This window comes from Heterocephalus glaber, unplaced genomic scaffold (assembly GCF_053883595.1).
Source record: "Heterocephalus glaber isolate CG9 unplaced genomic scaffold, H.glaber_assembly_v1.0 deba00000331, whole genome shotgun sequence".
NCBI classification, from domain to species: domain Eukaryota; kingdom Metazoa; phylum Chordata; class Mammalia; order Rodentia; family Bathyergidae; genus Heterocephalus; species Heterocephalus glaber.
In genome coordinates, this window is record NW_028258142.1 from 33,116,941 (window position 1) to 33,135,880 (window position 18,940).

Genomic DNA, 18,940 nt, shown 5'->3' on the forward strand with positions numbered 1-18,940 from the left:
CTCATTTTCCTTTCAACCTGCTCATTGGTTATTATATAATACATAATATATATTAATATAATTATATATACAAATATTCACATGCCTCTATCATGGTTGAAAATTTTGTTTTCTTGCACTGTTTTTCCTTAAATTGTGCTCCTAAGATTTCCTTAGAAATAAAACTAAAATAGATGATGCCCTCCCCAGTGCCCCTGGCTCTATCACCACCCTCATAAGTGCCTCAGAGTCTCTGTCCTTACACAGGAAGCCACAGAAATGGGAAGGGCAAGTCAGGTGGCACATGTCTGCCACCCAAGTTGCCAACTTTGGGGAGACAGCATCCAGGGAAACTTTCAGTGGCAACTTGGTTTGCAGTGAGAGGAGGAAGCAGGAGTCTAGGGCTGCAGCCTGCTTGTTGGGCCCCCCATGTAAGTCACCATGGCTCCTTGGACCCACTTGTCCCTTGAACATTTGAACTAGATGGGAGATTCCTGAGTGGGAAGGGGAGGAGGACAGGTGGAACACAAGAGAGACACTGTGAGAGCTTTTACATGGCACAAGGTTTGGGTACAAAAAGATCTGAAGGTCATCTCCTGGGCTAAAGACAGGGGCTTTGGGTAGGTCAAATCTGAAAACTCTCAGGTGCAAACTAAAGCAGGCTTTGGGCATGACTTGCCTATGCCCATTGGAGAGGTCTAAGGGACAAGTGAGGAGGGAGGTGAAGGGGCAGGCCAAAGCCCAGGGAGAAACAGCCCCATGTGGGCAACACTGTGCATGCGTGTGTTCAGCACCAGGGACAGCACCCCCACTCTGGTGGGAAAGGGTGAGATGGATCCCCTAACATTTTAACCCCCTCCAATAAATAGGCCCTTGAGGCAAGGGACTAGAAAAGCAGAGACTCCCAAACACCAGAGCTGAACTGAGGAGAGGGAAAGGCCATTCCTTCACTCTGGGACTTAACTATCTGTCCATCCTGACTCTTACTCCTGTACCCTTTTCATTATAAAATTAAAACCCAACAGCCAGGGAGAGGTGGGCAATAATGACTGAAACATATGGTCAAGTTATTTCTCTTAAGCTAGCCCTTCCTGCGCACTCTCTCCACTAACCAGGATTGTGACTTGGGCTTCACATGGGCCATGCTACTTGCATGGACTGGGTCACACCAGAAGCTACTTCTGGCTGGCTGCCTGTCCACCCTCTGTTGGAGCCCATGCAGTTATCCCCAGAGAAAGGCTTCCAGTAGAAGGGGAAAATCAACTATCCCATTCTAACCACCTTATCTTCCCATGCTCCCTCACAAGAGGGCCTTCTTTGAACTCCTGGCAGGACCAGACTCAATAACAGAAGCTCAGAGCTGGAAGGGACTAAGATCATCTGGTCTAGGGAAAGACTTGAAGTCCTGCAGAGATGGCCTAGAGCCATGAGGGGGCTGAGTGAGGCGGAGGGCAGGTGGGCTGGTCCTCTCACCTTACCAAGCAGTTCCGGCCCTTAAAGTTTCCGGATGGAAAGACCATGGGAGATTTTGATAAAATAAAACATTCTACACTTTTTTAAAATTAAGCTATTTTTAGAATTATTACAGATTCATAGGTACTTGGAAGAAATAGTATAGAGAGACTCCTGGACCCTTTACCCAGTTTCCTTCCATGGAGAAAGTTAGAAAACTATAGTTCAACATCACATCCCAGACACTGATGTCTATACAGTAAAAATACAGAACCCTTGTCTCAAGGACCCTCTTGTGGCCCTTTTATAGCCACATCCACTTCCTTCCTGCCTCTACTCTTTTGCTAATCCATACCAATCACTGACTGCTTTCTGTGTCTATAATTGTGCCATTTCAAGTATATTATATAAATGGAATCATAGATGCAATTTTTGAGGGCTGGATTTTTTTTCTCACTCAGCTTAATTGTTAGACACTCATGAGATGTGTTTTGCCCATAGGGTCTCCCTTTCCTCACAGTGGACTTAACCACACTCACCTACTGAATCATATCTGAGCAGCTTCCAGTATTCCACTATTTTAAATAAAGCTGCTATAAACATTTGAGTACAGGTTTCTGCGTGAACATAAGTTTTCGTTTCTCTGGGATAAACACCCGGGAGTGCAACTGCTGGATCATATGGTATTTGCAGGTTTCTTTTTCTTCTTTTTTTAAAAATAAAACTGACAAACTGTTTTCCAGAATAGCTGTACCATTTTACGTTCCCACTAGCATTGTACGTGTGGTCCAGCTTCTCTGCATTCTCACCAGAATTCAGTGTCACCTGTCTGTCTGTCTGTCTGTCTGTCTGTCTATCTATCTATCTATCTATCTATCTATCTATCTATCTATCTCTATCTCAGCTATTCTGATAGGAATGGAGCACTGTCTTACCTCTGTACTCACCATGTTCATCCCCCACTACCTGAGCATCATCCAACACAAGCCATCCAATCAGGCCGTGCTTTCTCTTAACTGTTGCCCCAACACCCGGTGAGATGCCCACCTTCAAGCCTTTGCTAAGTCCTTCTTTCTCCATCTTCTTTCTCCTCCCTTTCATCTGGTCAAACATCCTACCCATTCCTGAAGCCACAAATCACGCTTGAGTCCTGCCCCAGAGAGAGAAGCCACTCTTCAGAATGACTGTATTTCCTGTGGCCAGGACACCTGTTTGGGGGATTTCACATATACATCTTCACCCTGCTTTATGTTAATGAACCTCTACTCTACAAACAAGTGATGATCCAGAAGGTTCCAGAGGCACTTGGAACCAGTGTTACCTGTGGATCACTTAGTTCTCCTGGCCCTTAGGACGGGGATCCTTCACTCTCATGATGGAGCATCCAGCATGTACCATTTCAGGGGAGGTGGACTCACAGGTCATCAGCCAAGACTCAAACACATCATTTTTCACACTTCCCCATCTTGTGTAGACTTGTGTGAATGCCCAATAAGCAAGTGTGCTCATCAGGTTCCCAGCAAAGATTTCATCATCTTGTTCAACAGCCCAGATCGCAAGCTAACAAGTCCTTCAGCCATGAAGTCCTTCTCCAGGGCTAATCTGAAGCTCTGCTGCTGTTGGGTACATACATTTCCTTTCCTTGGCACTTCTGTGCAGGTGAAGAAAAGCTGCTTGCTCCAGACCCTATACAACCTTTCACATGCCTTAGATTTCATTCCTGAATTCTTAACCCCCTGCCAGCACCTTGGCAAATCTTCTGAACACACTGCTGTTGTGGTCTCTCATTTCAGATGGTTTCTTTTCAAGCCTTTCCACCCATTTCCCCTATTATAACAAAAGGCTGGGAACTATTCCAATGTCCTAACCAAATGACTAGGGGATAGACGGGTCTCTTAGGAAAGGGGTGCCAGGATGGCAAACAATGCCAGGCATGGGTGGATCCCAATTTCTGGCAGCTGGTCAGGTCTCTCTATAGCCTGCCTTTTGTTGTTGTTCTGTACTCTCTGGATCGTTTTCCTATTTCATGGGACTCAACCTACCCTACCCAAGGCTGTCCCTGCTTTGTGCCTCTAAAGGGATTCAGAGAAGCCAAGTGGGTTTTCTTGACATTAGTTGGAATGATAAAAGAATGAGGACTGAAAAAGTGTGCAGCAGATGAATAAATAACCTCAATGCAGACTAATCTCTGCATGGTGCTGCACCTTGGGGCCTGGCTCAGGGCACAGCTCATGACCCACCACACAGAGCTTCCTAGGCAGAGCACAGGACTCCAGCATTACCCTGCTGACCTCTGCTTGCCTGGATATGTATAGCCAAGGCAGAACAGTCCAGGGGCACTAGACAAGCCAGCCACCTCTTCATCTTGACTTAGCCTCAGTCTCCTCCTGAAACTAATTCTCCATGGGTCAACAGAGCAAGCCCATCATCCCAAAGGCCTCAGAAAGCTCATCAAAGTTGGTACCACTGAAGGAAAAGGGTGCACTAGGGAATGACTGCATGGCCTAGCCTGAGCCAGCTCAGTGCAGTCTCAGCTCAGGCATCTTTACTGAGTGCCTAATGTGTGCACAGCCCTACCAGAGGAGACCAGGGATGTGCAGCCACCCCCAGCTCCCATCTTAGGGTTGACCAGCTGGCTGAGGTCAGATGTACATGGAACTGTGTGACAGCAATATGAGTTACTGTGAGGGCGTCTGCTCAGATGTGGGGGTGCAGTGAGGAGGAGCTGGGTGTGCTCAGAGGGACAGTGGCATCCTAAGAATTGGTCATGTGGTCTAATCTCTGGTGGGTCAGGTTTCAGGGGATCTTGGAAAACAGATGGACTGAAGTGTCTCCTCAGAGCCTCACCCAAAAGATGCTCCCTTTGGGAAGCAGCCCCTGGATCTCCATCCATCAGAGGCTCCTGCAGGACAGGTGGAGCAAGATAATACCACAGACCAGCTACCTGGGGCTTTCCTGTGACATAGTCACACAAAGGATGCTATCCAGCTCTGATTCCTCCTCAGAGGGCACCAGGAGATGGTGGCCTCGTGAGGGGAGATCAGAGGCACTGGGTTGGTGCTCCCACTGGCCGGAGCCATAAGGGGCCATGGATGTAGACCTAGAGAGGGTAGAACCATGAGGAGTAAGGAGCCTAGACTGACAGTGCTGAGCTTCTGTGCCAGCCCTAAATGTCCACTTGAGTTGTGGCAAGTGAGAAATAAACTTCCATCTTGCTCTTGTGGTCCTACTGTTTGTACCAAGTTGATTCAGTCCTACAATGTCCTAAATATCAGGGTTTTCATCACAGAAACAAGACACTTATAAGTGCAGGAGATCTTATTTCAATTCAGGCCTCCAGTCACTACCACCTCCCCATCCAGGTGCACACCTCGACCTCCCATCAGGAGATGGGGCTCCACGCACCTCCCCTCACAGCCCTCACTCTGTTTCTGGCCTCTGACCATCCTGTGTACACGTGTATCTCCTGCCCTGAACTGGGCATTCCTTTACACCTGGCTCATGTCCTTCTAACCAAGACTGCAGCCATGAAAGCAGGCCATGGCATCATGCCTGCCAGGGGTTAGCACCAGGCCCTGCCAGCACTGCTGCTTGGTGCCTGTCTAGGATATCCCGCCTATAAATACCTACACTCTCTGGTGTGACCTCACCAGGCTCAGGCAAAGCAGCCCTCCGCAGGCCTTTCCTTTACTCCAGATCCAAGGTCCGCAGGCCCCATGCCTAAGATCCATAAGGCACAGACTTTGGGGGGGGCAGAGTGGGTGTCCCCTCAGGACCCTGGCCACTCTTGTGCTTTCTCCTTCTGAGATGAGCAGATGGGCTCCTATTATGACCTCCTTCCTAAGCCACAGCTTGGTGGTGGCAGCAATGTCAGTGGCTTCATGGCCTGTCAGAGACCCTTCCCAGGGTTCCCTGGTCTCTGGCATGTCAGGGACGGAGGTGCATTTACTTTCAGAGATCCCTATCTCCTCTTGCGTAGAGCTTCTCCCCTTCAATGAACCTGTCTCAGATTCACCTGCCAAGAAAAGACTTTCACATTTCACTTTGCATAACCTGCTTACCCCAAGCTTTCCTTTTACCTTCCAAAGGTGGGATTGGGTCAGCAGGTTCTGCAGTGCTCATTGCTTAGGGAAGGGACAGCTCACACGTACTCCTGCTAGGGGGCAGCATCCCACAAGCCCCGGCCCTGCTCCGCCAGCCTAGGGCTCTGTCCAGCTTTCCACCCTCCCTCCTCCAGGTGCCTGAAACAAGCCAAGCAAGGAGAGCTCAGAGGCAGGGTGCAGATAGGGGCTGGGGGCAGGAGAAGGGTACTTTCTCAACAAGTGACAGGACCCGAGGGAAAGGGTGGGGAGAGGCCAGAAAAGGTGATAAAGAGGAAAGACAAAAGAACCCTACACTGGGAGATTCCAGAACCAGACATCTATTGACCAAATAACAGAGAGCAGCCACTGACCAGCCTGTGATGTTCTCCAACTAAAGGCTGCAGCCCTGCCCTGGAGCCCTCTCTCTGGTGTGAAGCCCCCACACTCAAGCCAACTTTTCTGCTTGAGAGTTATGGGGGTCTTCAGATGGGAAACCCAGAATAAAGAGCAGAAACAAGAGTCAGAGCTGCTGAGGTGCGAGGGTTAAGCTGAGGGTTCAGGAGCATACCAGGGTTCCTAGCCAAGGAAGAGGCAGAGACCAAGGCCTCCTGGAAGGACATGTGCTTCAGTAGGGTAGGTAAAAGTGCCCTGTGGGTAGACAAGAGGCCATACGCCTCCATGGGCCTCAGTTTCCTCATCTGTAAACCACATGAGGGTGCTAGAAGGACCCCCAGAGTCTCCTCTGGTTTTCATAGGAGGAAGCTGACACCTGATGAGGAAGAACTTGCCACCAAGTTTGTGGCAGAGTGAAAACTAGAACCCAGGGCTCCTACCCTACTTATCCACAGCTCCTGTTATGACCTCTTTCCTAAGCAACAATCAAATGCACAGATGCACATGAATCCTACAACCAGAATGAACCATCAGGGACAACATTCTTTCCTCACCATGGGGCAGTGAAGTCTTGCAGCCTGAGAAGGACCCAGAACTAAGGCCACCAAGCATCCTCCCTCAGGACAGAATAGATAAGGGTTGGTTTATTCAGTGAAGTTGGATGAAGCCAGTGGACTGGCCAGGTGTCCCTGAAGCAGCTGTGGGATCAGGAACTATGCAGTCTGTGGAGGCAGGGCTGGGCTAGAATAAGTGCTTTTATCAGCTTCTAACCCCACTGTTTTGTACCAGTAGGGATGAGGTATTAGCAAAACTACCTGGACCGCCAGGGGGTGTGGGGCCCTGGGGATCTGGAGGACAACTCTTGAAGAGCAGCTGCTCCCTTCCATCCTGGCCACACAGCCCATCCAGGAGCACTCAGGTCCTCACAGGCAGTAGCAGGCTCCAGCCTGGCACGAGGACAGTTATGCATTGGGCTCCTCTGGGTCCCTGCCACAAGCTCTCTCACCTCTTGGCCTTCTGTAGACCTGAAGCAAAAATGATCTCCAAAGTGTTCCACCAGCATCAAAATCCTGAGTCCCAGTGTTTTCAGCGTCTGTCAGTGTCAGTGGATAAGCCTCTAGTTTGGTCATCTGCGTAATATTCCACTGTAGGGATATGTTACAGAGTGTTCTCTACTCTCCTTTCAGTGGACATCTGAGTTGTTTCCAGATGTTTGTTATTACATACAATACTGCTACTGAAAGGAATCAATATGTTTTCTTGGAGATTTAATAGTACATTATTGAACAATCAATGGACCAATGGAGCAGAAGAAATCAGAGAAGAAATAAGAAAGTTTCTAGAATCACATGACAATGAAAGCACAACATACCCAAACCTATGGGACACAATGAAAGCAGTTCTAAGAGGGAAAGTTACAGCTGTAAATGCATATATAAAAAGAACAGAGTGAGCCGGAATAAATAACCCAATGATGTATCTTAAGGTACTAGAAAGATAAAAATAATTCAAGCCTGAAAGTAACAGGAAGAAAGAAAGTATAAAGATCAGAGTGGAGATCAATAAAATTGAGACAAAAAACCCCATAAAGGATTACTGAATCAAAGTAGTTCTTTGAAAAGATGGATTTGGGGATGGGTGAAGAGGATCTGGGGAAGGGAAAGTAGAAAAGATCATGTGATGTGTATATGCACCATTTCCTTCAAGGTGAATGCATTTACTATATATTGCAAAAATATACTAATACAAAATTGAGGGAAAGAAAAGAATGTGTTTTGGGGAGGGGTGCTGTGGCCCAGGGAATTATGGGAGGCTTCCCAGAGTCACAGACCGCATCCTTGAATACCCCATCTTCCTGTTTATTGCATACCCCCACCTCTCAGGAGCCCGCAAAAGTAAGACCGGTGACAACCCCAGATGGAGTCAGAGCTGGTCCCCTACCTGCTGTGGGGGGGCTCGCCCTCGGGAGAAGGAACTGCTGCTGTCCAGCTGCTCACTGCAGTCCGCTGTCCACTGTGAGGCAGAAAGGAGTGGTTAGTGATGGCAGGATAGGCTCTCACTTTCCCGGCCCCCCAAGTGTGCCCTGCTCCTCGACAGAAGGGCCAGCAAGGACATGGCATTCTCAGTGGCAGATACTTCCCCATCAGCAGCTCTCCAAATGCCACATCAAGGTGATCCCCTGACATGTGGCTGGGGAAGGCAAATTCATTTCCTTCACCTAAATCCACCAAAGAGATGAAGATGCAGTTGCATTCCAAAGTTAAGAAAGTAAGATACCAGGTCTTCTCAGTTTTGGGCAACCAGCCCCACGTTTGACTGTCTGACCTGGCTCCAGCTACACTGGTCCTTTATTATGTCGAGGCTGGAGCCAGAGAACAGGCAAGTATGGGCAGCTTTTCCTGTATACGCAGCTCCACAAGCTGAGAAAAGCCCCTAAGGTCTGCCGTACAGAGGATCCTGGGCACCCACCCCTTCCGATCAGACCCGGGAGGCTGGGCTGAGGACCAGCATGGTGACAAGCTGCCCAGGTGATACACCAGAAGTTTGAGAGCCACATAAGCCATGTGATCTCCCAGGCTTCATTTTGTCCTCTATAAAATAAGACCATGATCCTGGGCAACTCTGCAAGGTAGAGACAGAGGACTTTAAGCTATAAAAGCCTGTGCAGACAATGTGGCAGGTGCAGAATGGCTTGGCCTCTGTCAAGTGCAATTTAGCTACACCGTGGTGTTTCTACTGCTGTGTTAAATGTTAGCTATTCTCTCTGTGGAACATAGATCTTAACCTACACTTTGTGTGATATGTACAACACAGAGGGAGCTCAGTCTCTACGTTTGATATCTCTGGTCAAAACTGGGAGTCTGAATGGCTTCAGGTCAATACAGTCCTGTTTTTCTAAAACGTTAGGTGGCATCACCTCCTGACAGTGGGTGAAGGACACCAGCTTTGTACAAGAAAGATCTTTTATTATGATGCTGATGATATAGCTAGGTCCAAGTATGCTGTAGAGCAGAGCTATCCAACCAAAATAAAATGAGAGCAACAGACAATGCTTTTCTACTAACCAGATTTTCAAAAGAGAGACAAAATCAGGTTCAATAATATATTTTAATTAACCCAATATCTAAAATATAGGTAATCAATAAAAAATTCTTGATGAGATATTTTACAATCTTCTTTCCATGCAGAAGTTTTTGAAATCCACTAGGCACACATCTTGGATTGGATGCGCCACATTTCAAATACCCCAGAGCCACACATGTCCAGTGACTCTGATGTTGGACAACAAGCTCTAGAGAGATGCAAAGACAGCAGGTCCACTGTTAGCCTGTCCCTGCCCATCCATCTGCTGAGGGCAAACTCGCCAGCCTCCATATAAGCAGGCTTTCGGCTGACTCAGGCAGGAGAGAGGAAGAAGGGAGAAGCCAGGCATGCTCCTTCTGTTTTTCTCTGTCTCTGCCTCGGCTGACATTACAGCAGGACTGGGTCTTCATGGCTCCATCCCTCACTGACTGGCCTCTATGCTTGACCCTGGCCCAGGTCTCTGGCAGCACCATCACCTCCCTTGTGCCTCAGTTACAAGGCAGTAACAGCTACTTGTGGGTGCTAAATTCTGATAATTTAGCTACAAAGCTCTTTCATTATCTAGGTAACTGATGCTCTGCATTAAATTCCCTGATGGGTAATGGCAGTCAAAAAGGATCTCCCCCTAAACATTTATTAATAGAAAAATAAGAAACTCTTCAGCTCTTACTGTACCCAAGTGAGCAAGGCTAATATTGTCGGTAATAAGATGTATCAACATCATGGGCTCCTGCTCTGGTGTGCTCAGCAGGGCACTTCACTTTTGAGGTATTCTTGCTCAAAGTGCACAATCTCAATGTAAGGCATAAGAACACCAGACAGGCCATATTAATGAATTTTCTACAAAATCAGTGACTGATGCTCATAAAAACTATCAAAAAGTGAAAATAAAAAAAAAAGAAAAGACCAAGAAAGTATCAGATTGTAGGAGAATAAGGAGATGACAATTAAATGCAAATTTGGATCTTGGAACAGAGAAAGGACATTAGTGGAAAGACTAATGAGTTCGGAGTAAAATCTGTAGTGAATAGCAGTGTACCAAATTTAAAGACCCAATTAAAAAATGGGCATCTGAAATGAATAGACACTTCTCAGATGAAGTAGAAATGGTAAATAAATATATGAAAACATGTTCAATATCACTGGTCATTTGAGAGATGCAAATTAAAACAATGCTGAGATTCCATCTCCAGGATGAATGGCTATTATCAAGAAAACACTAATAACTAATGCTGGTGGGGCTGTAGGGAAAAAGGAACCTTTCTCCACTGTCGGTGGAAGTGTAGACTGGTGCAACCAATGAGGAAATCAGTGTGGAGATTTCCTCAAAAAACTAAAACCAGAGGTTCCATCCCACCCAGTTATTCCTCTTCTTGTTATCTCCCCCCAAAGAATTAACAGAGTGATACCACAGCAATATACGCACACCCATGTTTATAGTGGCACAGTTTGTAATAGCTAAAGCTTGGAAACAGCCCAAAGCCCATCAACTGATGAATGATGGATAAAGAACATGTGGCTTTTTTATACAATGGAGTACGACTCTGCCACAAAGAAGGATGAGCTCGAGACATTTCTAACTAAATGGATGCACCTTGAGACCATACTCTTAGGTGACATAAATCAGACACACATGTTTAAATACCACATTGTTTCTCTGGTGTGAGAAACAAAAAGTGTAAATAAGGACCAAAATGCACAATAAATATTGGGAAATGGGAAGAAAATGTCCAAATGAAATAGGGAACAAGGGAGAGAGAAGAGGGAAAGGCAAAAAGGGACAAGAAAAAAAGAATAGAAGGGAAAAAATGGAAACAAAGCTTCTGTAAATAAAGAGGGGAAGAGGGGTTGAAGGGAGGGGAGAATGGGAGAAAAAAAAGAAGAAAGAAAAAAAATAAGCAGTGTATCACTGCTAATTTCTTAGTTCTGATCATTGTACCATGGTTATATAAGATGTTCATCTTAGAAGTTGGGTGGCAGGGAACACTTGAAACAATTTTTGCACCTTGGCTGTAAGCCTAAAAAAATTTCAAAACAAAAAGTTATATATACGTAGACACATTATGTAAACATATGCATATACATATGCATTATGTAGATACTATGTATGCATACACATTTTGGATTCATACATGTAGACATGTATGTACCTATGTGTGTATATAATGTTTACACTGCTGTAAAAGCAATCCCTCTGCTCTGTATGTTACAGTGGTTTCTCCTGTCCTTGGTGGAGCCTGGCTGATAGGGTGGGACAGCTAAAACACAGGGGACTATTGCGGGTCCTATCCTAGGAGAAACTCTCAGAAACAGCTTTTCCCTTTCCAGGTGTGCCAAATGCCTCAAGCCCAGTACCAATCTGGGTCAGCTTGGTCCCTAGCAAGGTGGACCCTCCTGGCAAGTGTGCCTAGAAAGCAGGCTTCAGGCATGGTTGGAAGCAGCCTTGCCCCTCGTGGTGAGCTGTCCTGGAGTATCTCCAAGGTCCATGGAGATGGTCTTGCTTGTCAAAAGTCACATAACTTCACATTTGGCAGCCAGAAGTCATCTCCTGAGTGGATGCTGTGTGGGAGCCACAGGAAGCACATCTCCTTGTGGGACTGTGAGCATGCTGACCAGCAGCAAGGCAGGAGAGGTGGGGATACATGCCGGGATGAGAAGGGGTGCACTCAGCAGGGCCCCTGAGGACAAGAACATGGGCATCCAGAGTCCTGGAGAAGAGTGGACCCAAGTGTATAAACAGGTGCAGGGGAACCTGGAAGTTTAGGGCACATTGTGCAACCAGGTCAAAGAAATCTGAGATATCTCCTCCAAGGACTTGAGGTGAGCTTGTGCCAGGAAGCCTCTCCTCAGAGCATTATGGAAGGTGGCACTGGTCCAGTGGGGAAGGGGCAGGGGCCAGGTTCCAGGTGTATTTTCTTGGTTGTGGTAATACAGATGGAAATGAAGAAAAGGACCTAGCACATGGAAGAGACTAGCAGTGACAGAGGGGGCATTTACATAAAGGAAGTCGAGCAAGATGGCAGAGCCCACAGAATCCACTCAGTAACTGTTAGGCAGGGCTGGATATAGGCATGGTCTCCCGCAGGAGCAGGGACTGTGTCCTGGCTTTCCCAGGGAGACAGTGAGAGTTATCACACCAAACCAAGCCCTACCCACAGGGCTTGCAGGGCTCCCACCTCAAATGGCACAACCAAGCAGCAGCCCCAGGGACGTCCTCTCCATGGCTGCTTCCTGATTCATCTTAGGAACAATGTTTGTTTTTGCCCTGGTCCTCAAAGCCTTCTGGAACTCTCCCTATCTGATTCCTAAGCTCATTCTGTTTCTGCTGGGAGTCCGCACTTGCCATCTCCTTTGCCTACATCTCCTGCCTCCCTTTGCCTCCTCTGAGTCACTGCCTGGAAAACTTCCAGATCCTATCCCAATCTGTACGAAGTGGTTCTAGAGTGGGGCCGGCTCCCATCTCTCCAAACCCTCCGCCAGGAGCCGGAAATCTCACACAGAGAACATTCCTCCTGGAAAGTCTGAATACCAGGTAAGTCCTCTAGGGGATGAAGGTGGTGTCCTACCTGAGGAGTCATCCAACCGAAAGACGCAGGACACATGGGGAAGTTTTCCATATGGGAACACAGCACGTGGAATTCACAAAAGCAGTTTCAGGGCCTCAACTATATATGCTGTAATTTATAACTCAATTAAACAATCTGAACCAAATAGGACACAGAGTTAAAGATTTAACAAACATGTGAGTACAGATATTTACTCTAAAGTCAAAATGGATGTTTATTATTCTCAGCTTTTACCTGTACATGTAAGTATTTTATAATAAAAATAATTAAAATCATTTAATCATTTGCACCCCAGGATGGGCCAGTAGCTTTTGAGCAGACTTTGGGACGGATGGGGGAGACCATGTGGCTCTAAGCACTGGCGGGGCAAGAATGAGAAGGACGAAGCTCCCTGTGGGAGAGGTGACCGGTGTCTAAAACTCCCCCAGGGACTGGCCCTACTGGACATCAGAGCCCATGACAAGGGTGACCCTGAACCAGCACAGAAACAGAAAAACAGATCAACTGATAAAGCTACCCATGAGTCAATTAGTGTTCAGATGGGATCTTCGTATGGGATAAGGACAGTGGTTTCAATCAGTGGAAAGAAGAGGCTCATCAATGACACATGATAATGAGACGGGAGGCTTTGCCACTAGAGAAAAATTGCTCTGGACGTCTATCCGGCTTTATCCACGGACAGCACAGCCCACATTGATTAAAGTCCCAGATACAAACTACAGCAACATTTAAAATCCTATGTATGTGACAACAGAACTTCTTCACCAAAAAAAGACAAGGGAGGGGCTGCTTGCAGCATGTATAACCACGGATTAGTCCCCAGAGTCTATGAAGAGTTCACGTAAATCTGGTCATTCTAAGCCTGCATATTTGTTACTGTTCCTCCCTCAGAGCCTTCTGGGTCTCTTACTTTTCCCACTTGGCAGATACAGAGACTGAAGCACAATGTGGTTAAGTAATTTCTCCGGGGCCACCCAACCAAAAAATGGCAGAATGAGCAATCGGCATAAATAGGTATTCACTCAAATAGCTAGACAAGATAACCGATGATAAAGGCCACACATGGTCTTAGATTCTACCAAGATCATAGTCAAGCTTTTTTCTTTTTTTTTCCCCCTGGTACCTGGGATCAAACTCAGGACCTTGCACTTGCCAGGCAGGCGAGGCGCTGCTGAGCTACATCCCCAGCTGTCAAGTGTTTTTCTTTTTGCTATAAAGTGTCTTATTGGAAAAACTGGTGAGATATAAAGGTGGTAGATTAAGGTATTTATATCTGTTTATTTCCTATATTATGATTACCTAAGGGAATATTCTTGTTCTTAGGAAACACACTCTAGTGTTTGGGAGTACAGTGGTGTCATGTCTGCAACTGATTCTCAAATGGTTCAGAGAAGATCTCTCTCTCTCTACATATATATACCTATATAGAGATATATAAAGTTATATAAGATGTATACTGCTTATTTAGAGTACAAACATGGCCAAGTATTAGCAGCTGGGCACTCCGGGTGAAGGATATATGGGAATTTTTTGTACTATGACTGTAATTTTTTGTATATTTGAAATAATTTCAAAATGAAAAATTATCTAACGGGTCAACTTGCCCAGGGCCTCCTAACCTCATTGGGTAGAGGGAACCAGAATGAGCAGGGGGGATTCTGGAGGTCCCCATCTCCCTGGCTTACTTAAAGAAAAGGCGGGAGTCCTCCCCGGGCCTGAGGGAGGCCCTGGCGGCTGGCTCACCCACCACACTCCCCTTGCTCTCTGCTCCCTCTGCCCAGCCTTGCTGCTGTGCTTCAGAGCAGGACATGCCCCACACCAGAGCTTTTCTCTTGCCACCATTGCCTGGGCCTAGCACCCTCTTTCCCAAGTGGCCTCATTCTCTTACCTCCTTTGACTCTTCCCTCTAAAGCCACCTTTCAACAGCCTAGCATTCTGCCCCCCTTCTTACCTCATTCAGGGATATTTCACATCCTAACATCTGATTTCCTGTCTCTCTCCAGCAAAAGGAAGTACCAGGGACAGGATGGTTGGTTCTCTTCATGACTTTGCCCCCGGAGCCCATAAAAGTGCCTGAGAGAATAAACATTAGCTCTACTTGTATTCTACTACTTAGCCTACAGTGCCTGGCAGAAAAAGAGCAGATTTTAAAAATTATACTTTATCCTAAGAACCATCGTCCAACAATGTCTATTATACTAAGAGCACAGCTTTGTTAAAGGTGTGTAAAGACAAAAATAATACACCAAATTCTACTAGTTCTTGTCATAAAATGATGACGGATTTCCCTCCTCTGTTTTCCAGTTGTCTCTATTTCCCCAGCTGTTGCTTTAAAAATAAAATAAGTTTTAGGTAGGCTTGGTGGTACCCACCTGCAATTCTAGCTAGTCAGAAGGCTGAGGTGGGAAGATCACAAGTTTTAGGCAAGCCTGTGCAACCTGGTAAGACTCCACCTCAAAATGAAAAATTAAAAGGGCTGGGGACATAGCTCAGTGCCACAGCACTTGCCTAGCATGCACAAAGCCCTGGGTTCAATCCCCAGTACTGACCAAAAAAAAGTAAATAATTTTTAACCTATTTTTTAAAAGTGACTGGTAGTCAGATTAAAAAATGCTCAATCTCACTAGAAATCAGAGCGATACGATTAAAGTTCCAAGATGTAACACACTGGTGGCAGTGGAAAGAATGGAACAGTCATTTTGGAGAGTGATTTGGCAATAGCTGCTAAAGTTAATTCTGCTCCTCAACATCTACCCACAGAAACGTTTTTATTTGTGCAAAAGGAGGCACGTCCAACAGCATGCATTGAAGCTTCATGCATTTCCAGAGGGCGGAACTTAGAAGTAAACTGGATGCTCAGCATTGAGTGAATGTGTAAACAAATCCACACCATGAACTACTGTGCAGCCAGGAAACAGAACACACCAGATGTACAAGTCTGGAAGAATTGTTGGGGATATGGTTAGATGGAAAATGAGTTCTTGAACTACATACATATCCATGGACACTCATATAAGATTCTGAAATAATATATTTCTATAAGCCAATAAATATGGCAATAAATATACATGTCAGTAAACGTCAGTAAATGCCTCAAAAGGGAAAGGAAGTTGACTTACCAATCTGATGGGAGATAGAGATAAGGCACTGGAATGAGGGGGAAGCTAAGGGAGATTTTATTGTTAATATCTGAATTCTTTTGTATAGTGCAAATGTATGCATAAAGTACTTGTAGAATTAAAAATAAAAAAGTTTAAATAAGGCAGAAATACATAATGAATCCGGCCACCCCAGGCTGCTCCTGACTCACTTCTGTTAAGCCTTTCATGGGTGGTCCAACATCGAGCACTTTCTCCTGCAAGCAAAGATAGCAGGGAAAATGGATTGAAGGGTAGAAGGAAAGGCAGAAAAGGGCCAGAGAGGGGATAAAGGAATGCTAAAGAGTTAATAGGGAAGGCACAAGGAAAGGAGAAACATGAAAGGAAGGAGAAGGAAAACCGTGACGGGAGACAGCAAGCCAATGTGAATGCTCTCACTGCCACATCTCTCTTCAAAAGACCACTAGAGTTCCCAGAGTTCCCAAGGGCCTGGCAGCCTCAAAAAGGACTGCAAGAAGCAATCTTCTGGCCAAGTGTGGTGGTGCATATCTGTAATCCCAGCACTTGGGGGGCTGAGGCAGGAGGATTGCTGTGAGTTCGAGGCCAGCCTAGGCTACACAGTGAGTTCAAGGCCAGTCTGAAGTACATAGCGAGACCCTGTCTCAAAAAAAAAAAAGAAAAAGAAAAAGAAAACAAAAGAAAAAAAAGAAGCGATTTTCATCCTCAGGAGCTCTTAATTTGGTCTGTTAAAAACAGACTGAAAATTATGTCTCTAGTAAGTGTGTATCATTTTCACCAAGTCCCTACATCCTGTCCTTTACAGAGAATGGAGCAGTAGGAACTGGCCTTGGGGCATCAACACTAGTGGACAGCAGAGTCACCAGGAAGCTTACCATTCAGAGGAATCTCTGGGGTAGGGATCATGCACTGAAGTTTTTCAAAGCTCCCTATAATTCATTTAGCCAGTTGCAAACACTTCTCTAAAGCCTCCTAATGATTTACTAGGTCACCCATTAACATCAGAAGTGCCAACCTTTCCCCCATCGTAACATCCCAAACTCTTCCACAATGGGTTAATGGCCAACAAGATTTGGTGTCCTCTTTCATATGAAAAAATATATTAACCACTCAACCTCCCATCAGTCACAGCTCATAGCCAGCAGGGAGCTAGAAGTAGCTGAGGTAGGGTGGGGTTCTGGGATCAGCTCAGCCACAACCAAGTAGGGTGATCTGGCCATTTTCCATCACTGTGTCTCAGTTTCCCTCCTGCAGAGAAAGGTATAATCCACCTCCTCCCAAGGACAGAGTAAAGACAACTTTCAGGATGTGACTTTGTGAACTTGAATCCATTGGAGAGTCAGTACTCTCAAAATGTGGGACTTTTAAATATGGTATTAGGAAGTTTTAAATACGGTATTAACAAAGAGTTGGGAAACTTAAAACCTATATTCTCTTGGATATTCATCTAAGGAAAGGGAAGTTCCATCCATCCATCCATCCACCCATTCATTCATCCATCCTTCTTCTACCCACATATCCATCCATCCATCTTTACTGTTTACTTTCTGTTTCTTTCTTTCTTTTTTTCTTTTGAGACAGGGTCTCATTGTGTAGTTCAGGCTGGCCTTGAGCTCACTATGTAGCCCAAGCTGGCCTCTGTCCTTGTGAGGATTCTCCTACCTCAGCCTCCAGAGAGCTGGGATTACAGGTGTGCACCACCACACCTGGCTCACCTTTGCTTTCTAGTTGGTACTGGGGCAGAGATGGGAACACAACTGTACAAGTGTCACGAGCTATCTTCTTCCTGGGTGCCCACTGTCATCTTTCAGATGCTAAAAAATGACCTCACCAACTGAAGAGCAATATTCTTCTCCACTCCCTCAAGTTTTCTCAAGGTTTCCAAGATTCTTAACAATTTTCTGCTCCCAGAAACATCAAAACGCAACCACAGACAGGCAGACAGGAACATTCTTTGAGTGCAGTTTTGTTTTTTGGCTTTCATTTAAAATAGTCATCAGATTAAATAAAAACAGGCAAAGTGCTTTGGTAGAACTCTTTCCCACAAGTCTGGGTCAATAGAGATTTTTTTTAAAGAAGTCTCTTAGGTAGACATATCTAACTCTGGCCCTGGGTAGAGTTGACCACAACGGTGGCTCTTCTGGAGTCTGTCCCCAGGTATGTTGTGGGTCTGGGTGTTGGGCAGTCAGGGGCCTGTGGCAGCAGGACTAGAAAGCCCCTCCTCTCCAGTAGCATACAGGCCAGTCTGCAGTCCTGCCAGGTATCTGCTTCTTCTAAGGAATTTAAGAGCATGAATAAAGTTTAAGGAATGTGTCTGAAAGTTACAACCAGCAGCGCCCCTCCCCCAACAAATGTCCATTTTAGAGGCCCCTCTAGAGTCATGACCTGTCTGCCTCCCAGATCTGGGCATCCAATCCTGAGGCAGTCATGGTTCTCTTAGTTCTTGCCCTTTCTGCCCTCTTTAACCAAAGAGATTGATTTTCCTTGGAAATTTTCCAACTCATCCTTCCTGCCTCCCCCTTCTACTCCAGGTCATGATATTGTTAACTGTACAGCTCAGCAGTTTAAATCAAGAAATGAATTTGCACAAATAAATCAACACACCCTCAGCTAAGATCCCTGCTACTCTCCTCACAGTCATTTGTAGCTCACCAGCTCACCCACCTACCACCTCACCCCCTTCAACCCTCTTGGATCAAAGCCACCTCCTCCATAACCCTCTGGTCCTTTCCTGGGAATGTGGAAATCCAGGAGATGGTGCCAATGTCCTGCCTTGGTCCCACATCCTGGTCTCCTGCTGGTCTCTCCCTCTTGATGCACTCCTGTGCTCTCACTGGTCCCTTCCTTGCCAGCTCCTGCACACCCTCCCGCCCCACTCCCGGAAACCCTTCCTAGCTTTCCAACTCATGTCCTTTTGTTAGCTCACCAGGACTTCCGATCCTCTGATTCTATCACCCTTCAGCACTACCTGTCTCTGGTGCCCACTCCCCTCCTAGCCTGGCTGGGCATCCAGCTACTTCACCATCCTTACTCGCTCACCCTCTCCCTCCTCGAGAAAGTTCAGTCCTGGTGAAGGTCACCTTTGTAACTCTGCACCTGCACTTTCACGGCTGAAAGTAGCTGGGAAAAACCCACAACAGTGCCACAGGTGTCATTCTAGACGACTGCTTGAGGACAGAGAGAGGCCATTGCTCCAGCTGTCCTCTCTTCTCCCTTGGAGCATTCCCAAGAACTTGTTGTTAATGCTCTGTTTAACCTCACTTCCCCA

The 18,940-nt window shown here is 46.3% G+C and overlaps 1 protein-coding gene across 6 annotated transcripts in view; it reads right to left on the reverse strand.

Moving 5' to 3' along the window:
- The window catches only part of Ctif (cap binding complex dependent translation initiation factor), a 285,778-nt gene that overhangs the window by 194,887 nt on the left and 71,951 nt on the right, over window positions 1-18,940 (reverse strand). For all 6 annotated transcript variants that reach the window (XM_004855120.4, XM_004855121.3, XM_004855122.3 and 3 more), the window contains one exon: window positions 7,848-7,919. In XM_004855120.4, the coding sequence (XP_004855177.1) occupies window positions 7,848-7,919 (72 nt within the window). The remainder of the gene's footprint in view (window positions 1-7,847; window positions 7,920-18,940) is intronic.